General features: G+C 64.8%; 1 protein-coding gene across 1 annotated transcript in view; it reads left to right on the top strand.

The window, feature by feature from the left end:
- LOC103251004 (nuclear receptor corepressor 2-like) overlaps positions 1-9490 on the top strand; it is a gene marked incomplete at both ends in the record, with an annotated part of 64044 nt that overhangs the window by 50379 nt on the left and 4175 nt on the right. The window contains 9 exon segments of the mRNA XM_021708342.1: positions 304-386; positions 481-580; positions 753-857; positions 1227-1330; positions 3713-3863; positions 6706-6815; positions 6817-6844; positions 7082-7168; positions 7687-7970. Of these exon segments, the coding sequence (XP_021564017.1) occupies positions 304-386; positions 481-580; positions 753-857; positions 1227-1330; positions 3713-3863; positions 6706-6815; positions 6817-6844; positions 7082-7168; positions 7687-7970 (1052 nt within the window).

Raw genomic sequence — 9490 nt, 5'->3', positions numbered from 1 at the left:
GGATCGGGGTGGGCAGGGACCGGGCACTCAGGACCATCATCTCCTTGGGGCAGTCAGGCCTGTCAGGCGCTTGGGGCCTTGGCCTGGGGTGGTCATTCCGGGCTGTTGGGGCCTGAGCCCTGGAGCTGGGCTTTGGGGCCTCAGTCCAGCCCCTGGGCCTCTCTGGGCCTCGGTCTCCCCCTCTGCGAGAGGGGAGGACAATGCCCCAAGCTGGCAGGGTTCTGGGAGCCACTGGCACGTGGGGGCATCAGTCTCTGACCGTCCACCCTCGCTTCCCTGGCCTGGCTCCGGCCCCACGACCAGGGCCAGGTGTCCGTACTACGCCGATGGCTCCATGCACCGTCTCCTCAAACCACCCGGCTGCCGTGGCCCCGTTACGGGGGAGGGTGGGCACAGTCCTGTCACCTCCGCCCCATCGCCGGGGCCCCGGGCAGGGGTTTCGGGGCACCCAGCCTGAGGTGACCTTGACTCTGCCTGCAGGGGATGTCACAGCTGCATGTCCCGTACTCGGAGCACGCCAAGGCCCCCGTGGGCCCTGTCACCATGGGGCTGCCCCTGGCCATGGACCCCAAGAAACTGGGTGAGGCTCTGTCCACACTGGGACTCGGCTGTCGTGGGGGGCGGGGCACGCTGGGAGGCCTCGGACGCTCGGCTGGAGCGCCTGGGACACGCATGCCCCTGCATCCCCGGGTGGGTGGGGCCAGCCCTGCGTCGCCGCCCCTGGTGCCTGACAGCCTCGTTCTGGTTCTCAGTGCCCTTCAGCGGGGTGAAACAAGAACAGCTGTCACCACGCAGCCAGGCTGGGCCCCCGGAGAGCCTGGGGGTGCCCACGGCCCAGGAGACGTCCGTGCTGAGAGGTGAGCAGCAGCTCTGTTCCTGGCACCTCCCCGGGCCTCTGGCGTCTGCCCCAGGCTCCCGACACCTGCCTCAGGCCCCTGGCAGCTACCCAGGGCCCCTTGGGCCCTTCCCAGGCCCCCACACGCACCCTGGGCCCCTGGCACCTGCCCTGGGGTCCCTGTACCTATCCTGCCCCCAGGTGCTCGAGGTGGGGTCCTGTGACCCACTCATGCTAGGAAGCGCCCTCCCCCAGGATGTCTGGAAGCCCCGCCACAGCTCTTCCCCCAGCGGGGACAGGGGACGTGCGTTCAGGTGCCCAGCAGGCTGTGTGGGTCTCTGGGACGCAGTCGGGCCGGCCCAGGACCCCCAGCCCTGTGCGTGTCTTCCAGGCTCGGCTCTGGGCTCGACTCCGGGCGGCAGCATCACCAAAGGCATCCCTGGCACACGGCTGCCCTCGGAGAGTGCCGTCACCTACCGCGGCTCCATCACCCACGTAAGTGATGAGCATCCCTTTGTCGTTGCCAAACCCCCCGGCCCCCCTGGACAGTGCGGTCCTCGAGGAGGCTCACTGGCCAGCCCTCACCTTGTCCCCGTGACGGTGGGCGTGGGGCGGAGAGCCAGGTGCCAGTGTGGGGGTGAAGCCCATGAGCAGGTGGGGCGGGGCTCGGAGCAACGGGGCTTCCAGGGCCACCGCGGCCGGCGAGGAGGGGAGGCCTTGAGGGGGTGGCACGTCAGCGTGGCCAGGGGAAATCAAGAGTGCGGGACCCTCGGGGAACTGCACTCCAACCCAGAACAGCCTGCACGAAGACGGAGGGGCGGGAGGGGCTGAGTTGTGCCAGGACTGGTGCGGCTGGGGAGGGGTGGACCGAGGCTTGGGGTGGAGGGTGCCTGGCGCTAGGACACCCTGCAGAGAATGGGAGCCCACAGGCACACAAACACACATGCACACGGGTGCGCACATGTGCCCAGCCTCACACAGGCATACACACATGCTTGCCCGGACACATGCACACACACACATGCGTACACACACACGTGTGAGCCGTGAGCTTTGAGCAGCAGGATGGTCCCTGGGAGGGGTCTGTGGCCCCCACAGCCTCGAGCCCCGCCCCTGAGGAGGGCCCTCGCCCTCCTGTCTCTGAAATCTGTGGGCTCTGCCGTCACACGCTTGCCCAGGCAGCCGCGTGGAAGGCACAGAACAGGTGCGGGCTGAGGTTGCGTCATGGGTTGAGGTAGTTCCCGGGCACCTGCCTGCCCTGGGTCTCCCAGTGGCCGTGACCCTCGCCACATCACCAGGATGGCTTTTGGCGGAGAGTGGCAGTGCCAGGCAGGGCGTGGCCCCACCTGCAGACACGGTTACCAGCCATGTGGGTGCCACGTCCAGGTCCCGACACCAAGAGGTCGCAGCAGCCTCTGTGTTGCTAGGGGCCTCCTGCGTGGTCTTGAGAGTCCAGGGCAGGACTCACCCAGTGTCCACACTGTGCATCCATTCCAGCAACTCTCCTGTCCTGGCTCGGGCACCTCGGACGTCCTGCGTCCTGCGGTGAGAGCCAGCCAGGCTGTGCCGGGGGTGTGAGGCGTCAGTGGGTTCCCTCCTGAACCTAGAGAGAGGGGAGGAGTGTCAGGGCTCGAGGGCACCTTGTCTGAGCCAGATGCTGCGGTCTCGACGCAGCGTCTCCGTTTTGTAGATGTATGAACTGAGGCTCAGGGAAGCGGGTGACCTGACGTGGGTCCCGCCGTGGCCCGGGAGTGGAGCTGCAGCTCGACACTCACGGCCTGACTCAGAGCCCGCTCTGACCTCACACGGTGTCCTCGGAAGACACCCACGGCCACCAGCTCTCCGCTTAACAGCCCCGACAGGGAGCTCACTCCCTCCGAGGCTGTGGTTCTCAGCTGGGGGCGGTCTTACCCCAGGTGTCCAGGGACATGCCTGATGGTCACCCTTGGGGGTGGGGGCGTGGGCCAGGGAAGGTGCTTCCGGCATCTGGGGGTTGAGCCAGGGACGCTCGAACGTCCTGCAATGCGCAAGGTGGCCCCGCATGTCAGTCGTGTTCTGGAAGAAGCCCCAGGTCAGACTGAGAGCTCTGGTGTCCTGCCCTGGCCCGGGCCGTGTCCTGGTTTTAGGCCCGGCACAGATACGGGCAAAACCCCTCGTCTCTCTCCCCGGCCGCTGTGCGTTGGACTTGAAAGCCAGGCTCTGAGGAAGTCAAGCCCTCACAGCGGGGGACACAGGCCCCAGGACCAGGTTGTCCGAGTTCAGATTCCAGCCAGGTGCCTGGGTGAAGTCTCTCCACCTCTCTGTGCCTCAGTTTCCCCGTTTGAAATAGGCATAACAGACCTACCTTAGGGCTGTCAAGGATTATGTGAGCTCTATAGAAAGTACTCAGAGCAACGTCTGTTACCTGGTAAGCAGGCTGGGCTCGGTGGCTCACACCTATGATCCCAGCACTTTGAGAGGCAGGAGGATCACTTGAGGCCAAGAGCTCGAGACCGTCCTGGACAGCATAGCGAGGCCTCGTCTCTAACATAGAAAATAAAAATGTTAGCTGGGGGTGGTGGCACCCTTCCGTAGTCCCAGCTACTCAGGAGGCCACGGTGGGAGGATCACTTGAGCCCAGGAGTCCGAGGCTGTGGTGAGCCACGATCATGCCGCTGCACTCCAGCCTGGGTGACACAGCAAGAGCCTGTCTCTAAAAGAAGAGCCATGGAAGTCCACAGCAGGGGCTGCCTGTTCCTAGGCTCCTGGCGTGGTCTCGCTCTGCGTGGCCGTGTTCCCACGGGCCCCGCCCCCCTCCCGGGGCGTGTGTACGGCATGTGGCGTGTGGGGGCTCCGGGTCTTGAGGACCGGCTGCAGCCTCCTACACTCGCCTCGCAGGGCACGCCGGCCGATGTCCCGTACAAGGGCGCCATCACCAGGATCATCGGGGAGGACAGCCCCAGCCGCCTGGACCGGGGCCGGGAGGATGGCCTGCCCAAGGGCCACGTCATCTACGAGGGCAAGAAGGGCCACGTCCTGTCCTACGAGGGTGAGTGGCCGGGACGTCCCCGGGCCCGGCCTCCCTCTCGCCCCCCGCCCCTCAGTCCTCCCTTCTGTCCTTGGGCCTCTGAAGCCAGGAGCGTGTCTGGTGGGGACCTGGGGAATTGCTCACGAGGTCCCTGGGTATGCCTCAGCCCCCCACACACCCTCGGGAGGGCTCTTGGGGTGCAGACGGGCCTCGCCTGGCTTCTGGTCGTGGGGGCCCTGGCCAGCCAGGCTTGTGCCCCGCACCTCTGGCCTTGCCCTGTCTGGAGCCGGTCGAGAGAGGAAGGTTCTGGAAAGAGTGCCGGGTTCCCGGACAGCCAGGGCTCTTTGGAAAGCATGTCCGGGGGTTCGTGCCCCCCGTCAGCCTGGGATGGTTGAGGGTGGGGATGGAGGTACTTTTTGCCGGTGAGGAAACAGGTATAGCCACGTCCCGCGGTCCATCTGAGCAGCCCCGAGGAGGCGACAGGCCCCCTGAGGCAGCTTCTTAGGGCGGCAGGGCTGGGTGGCCCCGGGAAGCTCTGACTGATGGGTGGCGACCCCCCCTCCCAGCAGGCATGAAAGCCAGCAGCCGGCAAGGGGGAGGAAGTCAAGCCACACAGCTGCCTCCGGCCTCTGCCCGGGTTTTGCAGTGTAGTAGACAAACTTGTGGCCAGCCTGGCTAGGAGCGTAGTGGGGAACTGAGGCCCAGCATGGCAGCCCAGGCTCACACTGCCAGGCCTCGAGGTGGGGCCTTGTGGCGGGGGCCATGCCTGGCACTGCCACCCAGTGGACGCCATCCTGGGGACGGGCCGTCAGCCACGTCACGGGTGCCAACTTTGAGCTTCGGAATGGCACCCTGGAATTCCAGGCCAGGAACCTTGACAGACCTTAAGTCTGTCGTCTTAAAAACGGTTTTGTTGTTTTTTTGAGTTGGAGTCTCACTCTGTTGCCCATGCTGGAGTGCAGTGGCACACTCACAGCCACCCCAGCATTGACCTGCTGGGCTCCGGCAATCCTTCCACCTCAGCCTTCCAAGTAGCTGGAACTACAGGCGCACGCTACCACGCCGGGCCAATTCTTGATTTACTGTGCAACGAGGTCTTGCCAAGTTGCTCGGACTGGGCTCGAACCCACAGGCTCAGGCAGTCCACTCACCTCGGCCTCCCAAAGTGCTAGGATGACAGGCTGAGCCACCAAGCCCGGCCCCCAAATGGGGCCTTGACACTCTTGTGCTTCCTGGGTATGAGAGAGCAGAGAGGAGGAGAGTCTGAGGCCCGCCGCCCCTGCCGCCGCTCACAAGTAGCTGATTGTTGGCCAGACTTCCCATCGCACCATTTTATCCAGAATCTCCCAACCTTGAAACTTCAGCAGTTGGTTGGGAAAAACCTAAGAACCACCACCAGCCCCCACCAGCAGGCAACCTCGGAGCATCTCTCACTGTGAGGGTCCTGTGGGGGAATGACTGAAAGAGGCCTGTAAGAGGCCAGGTGCGGTGGCTCAGCCCATGATCCCAGCACTTGGGGAAGCCGAGGCGAGGGGATTGCCTGAGCCCAGGGGTTTGAGATCAGCCTGGGCAACTTGGTGAGACCGCATCTCTCCAAAAAATCAAAAAGCAGCCGGACACGGTGGCATGCACCTATAGTTCTGGCACTTTAGGAGGCTGAGGCAGAAGGCTTACCTGAGCCCAGCAGGTCGAGGCTGCAGTGGCTGTGAGCATGCCACTGCACTCCAGCCTGGGTGACAGTAAGACTCCAACTCAAAAGAAAAACATCCTGTAAGAGGTCAGGTGTGGTGGCTCATGCCTGTGATCCCAGCCCGTTGGGAGGCCGAGGCAGGAGGATCCCTGGAGCCCAGGAGTTTGAGACCAGCTTAGACAACATAGTGAGACTTCCTCTCTACAAAAAAAATTGAAAAAATAAGCCAGGTGTGGTGGCATGCATCTGTAGTCCTAGCACTTTGGGAGACTTGAGCCCAGGCAGTCGAGGCTACAGTAAGCTTTGATCACGTCACTGCACGCCAGCCTGGGCGAGAGAGTGAGACTCTGTCTCTAAAGAAAGAAGAAAGAAAACTCTGTTTGAGGGAGCTTTCCACTCATTCCTGCCACCCCTGGACGCTGCCACCCTGGGAGGAGCCCCCGCCTGCGGGGAAACCGGGCCCTCACCTCCTATGGCCGCCTCCTGTGGTGCTCAGACCCTCCACCTGCCAGGGACCACACGCTGGGTCCACATGGGCCCATCAAGTCGGCGAGGCCACCTCTGCCCAGACTCCTGCACGAACTCAGCACACACGTGCTCCATGTGGGACTGCGGGTGGGGCCCGCACGAGTACACACCCCACATGGATCCGCTGGGCAGACCACACCCTGATGTGTGCCTGTGGACCCCCATCCGTCTTCACCAGCTAGGGGCACACACACATGCACATGCATCCACACATGTGTGCACCCAGGCACTCCCTGCACGTAGACCTGCACAGATGCACACAGCTGTCCGTGCTGGCCCTGCACTCCACGCTTTTCTGATGTAGTCTGCTCACACACGTGTGTGCACGTGTTCACATCACGTGTTGGTGCCCATGTGTGGGCACGGACTCCTTTGCTCATGTGTGGTCACAGGCACATGCCCGCATGCTGACAGCAGCCTCAGGCTGGGCATGGATATGAGTGCCTGTCCTGCTGCTTCCACTGGGTCCCCCAGGAAGGCTCTCGGCTGGGTGCTGGGGATGCGCAGGCACAGACGGGAGGGCCCTGGGGACCTGCGACCCGGGCCTGTGATGGGGCTCGGGTGGACTGCTGTGAGCTTTGGCTCCACCCACCTCCGGCCCGTGGCTGGCACTGCGGCCGGCCCCTCACGCGCTGTCTATTCCAGGAAGCGTGTCGGCGTCCCAGTGCCCCAAGGAGGACGGCCGGAGCAGCTCGGGGCCGCCCCACGAGGCGGCCGCCCCCAAGCGCACCTACGACATGATGGAGGGCCGCATGGGGCAGGGCCCTCTCCGCCGGCATCGAAGGTGGGGCCTCGCGTGGTGGGAGGTGCCTCGGCGCCCCAGGGCAGGGGGCGGGGCAGGTGGCCCCCGTCCCCAGACGGGAAGCTGAGGCCAGGGGTTCCAGCTCAGCCTGGAGGCTGTGCAGGGCCTCCGCCCTAGCCAGGCCCTGTGCTGCCGCCCCGGAGTGGGGCTGCGGCCCGTGGCTGTGGGCCCTCCGCCACCCGGGGCCGTGGGTAACGTCACTCCTGGCCCTGCCCCCAGGTCTCATGGGCCGTGCCATCCCGCCGGAGCGCCACAGCCCTCACCACCCCAAAGAGCCGCATCACATCCGCGGGTCCATCACGCAAGGTACTGCCCGATCCAGGCGCCCTGCGGGGACGCCGGACAGCGATCCGGGCGGGTGTGTGATGCGGTGGGCGTGGCCAGGCCCGAGCTGCGAGGCGAAGGTGTTTATCTGTTGGAGAACAGAAGGGAAAAGCAGGATGCCCCAGCCCTCCTGGGGTGCCGTTCAGGGGCGCCCACTCTGTTCGGGCCCAGTGCCCCCCGATGCCTTGAGGGGGCAGTCTCGGGGTGGGGGGTGCAGAGAGGTCAGGGCATAGTCCCCCGTCTTGGTTGGGGCAGAGTCGCCACCAGGACCGGCAGGTTGTGTTCCTCCTCTGTATCACTTCACCACAGGACAGTCATGACTCGAGGTGGCTTTTAGTTAACGCTCCTGTTGTGAAGATACTGAGGCTCAGAGAGGTCAAGTGGTATGCTCAAGGTCACACAGCAGGGAGGGCTGGACTCACGCAGTCCAGCTCCCAACCCCACCGCACAGAGGTCCTGGCAGGAAGGGCAAGCAGGCATCAGTACTGCCCTCCCCGCAGGGATCCCCCGCTCCTATGTGGAGGCTCAGGAGGACTACTTGAGGCGGGAGGCCAAGCTGCTGAAACGCGAGGGCACGCCGCCACCGCGGGACCTGGCCGAGGCCTACAAGACCCGGCCCCTGGAGGCCCTGGGGCCCCTGAAGCTGAAGCCGGCGCACGAGGGCCTGGTGGCCACGGTGAAGGAGGCCGGCCGCTCCATCCATGAGATCCCACGTGAGGAGCTCCGGCGCACGCCCGAGCTGCCCCTGGCTCCGCGGCCGCTCAAGGAGGGCTCCATCACGCAGGTACGGCCCGGGAGGGGGGCACGGTGGGCCTGGCCCTGGCTCCAGAGCTCTGGGGCTCCTGACCTGGGACCAACCGGCCGCTCGTGACCTGGCGTTGGGCCTGCGGGTTCCGGGGTCTGTGCCGAGGGCCATAGGCCCGTGACCTCCTTGGACATCGCGAGGGTCTGTGCCCACCGTCTCTGTTCTTCAGGTAGAGAACTGAGGCCTGGAGAGGTCTAGCAGCTTGCCTGGGCCACAGAGCTAAACAAAATGGCCGCCGTGGACTGAGGCCTTATCCTGGGCCAGGCATGGCTCTGAGTGAAGTTTAGAGAGGTTAGGCGGCTCACCCAGAGCCACGCAGCAAGGAAGTGGCAGTTGTGAAGCCCAAGTCCAGGCGTCCCTAAATCTGCAACGCCATTGCCTCTCGGCATCCCCTTTTCCCAGCAGCAGGCTGTCCCCCACCCCTCAATCCCGGGAGGCCTCGCCCCTGAAGGCCCCACCGCCCAGGGCCCTACCCCAGAGGCCCAGCCCAGTAGGACAAGCTCTGCTCTCATGGTGCCAGGAATTGGTCAGGAGAGATCCCTGAGGGCCGCTGTCCCCACGTGGTCCAAGGTGGCCCAGGATGGAGGGGAAGGAGCGGAAACGGCCCCCGCCTGTGACTGTGAGGAGGAAGGACCCCAGAGGGTCCCTCTGGGTGAAAGCTGCGAGGTGTCTGGGAGACGGATGTGGAGAGTCAGTTGCTGAGGGGCGGTCTGGCTCTGAGCATTGATGGAGCCCTTGGCCAGCACCCAATGTCCAAGACGGGCCAGTTTCATTCTGGACTATTCCTTTTGGAACGACAGGCATTTCAGCTGGGCGCAGTGGCTCGTGCTTGTATTGGGAGGCTGAGGCGGGATTGCTTGAGCCCAGGAGGTCAAAGCTGCCATGAGCCGTGATCATGCCGCTGTCCTCCAGCCAGGGCCACAAAGCAAGATCCCAACTCAAAAAAAGAAAATTTAGTGTATGGCCCCTTCCTGTGAAATAGGAAGCCATTCCTGGAGAAACACAGGGCTCTATCCCTGCACGGCCAAAGGTCCACAGATTGTGTCCCCTCTGTCCCCTTAGCCGAGCGTGGTCTTGAGACCCCCGGCAACCTGGCCGCGCGTTCCTAGTCCTGACGGAGAGGGTGCGTTTCTGCAGCCCAGAGCAAACACAACCCAACCTCTGGCCCCGGGCAGAAAGCCCAGGCTGGTCGGGGCAAGCTTAGCGTGCTTCCCCCGCCCCCAAGGTGCTGGTGGGCCGCGGAGCGTTCTGCCCGCGTTGGGGGTTGGGACGCTTTCCAGGCCTCGGGCCAGCAGAGGCTCCACCGTGTTCCCCAGGGAGGCTGAGCATCCGGGCAGGGCCCGCAGGCCGGCAGGAGTGAGGGGCACCCGCCCAGGGTGGGCACAGCCCCTTCCTCCTGATGGAGGCGAGAGGCCGTGCTCCCGGGTCACGGTGTCAAGCCGAGGCTCAGGCCTCGGGTCACGGCGACAAGCCGAGGCTCAGGCCTCGAGGGCCAGCGG

The sequence above is a fragment of the Carlito syrichta genome, unplaced genomic scaffold (assembly GCF_000164805.1).
Source record: "Carlito syrichta isolate Samal-C Ts95f unplaced genomic scaffold, Tarsius_syrichta-2.0.1 Scaffold135813, whole genome shotgun sequence".
Lineage (NCBI taxonomy): Eukaryota > Metazoa > Chordata > Mammalia > Primates > Tarsiidae > Carlito > Carlito syrichta.
This window is presented reverse-complemented; position numbering and strand designations above follow the sequence as displayed.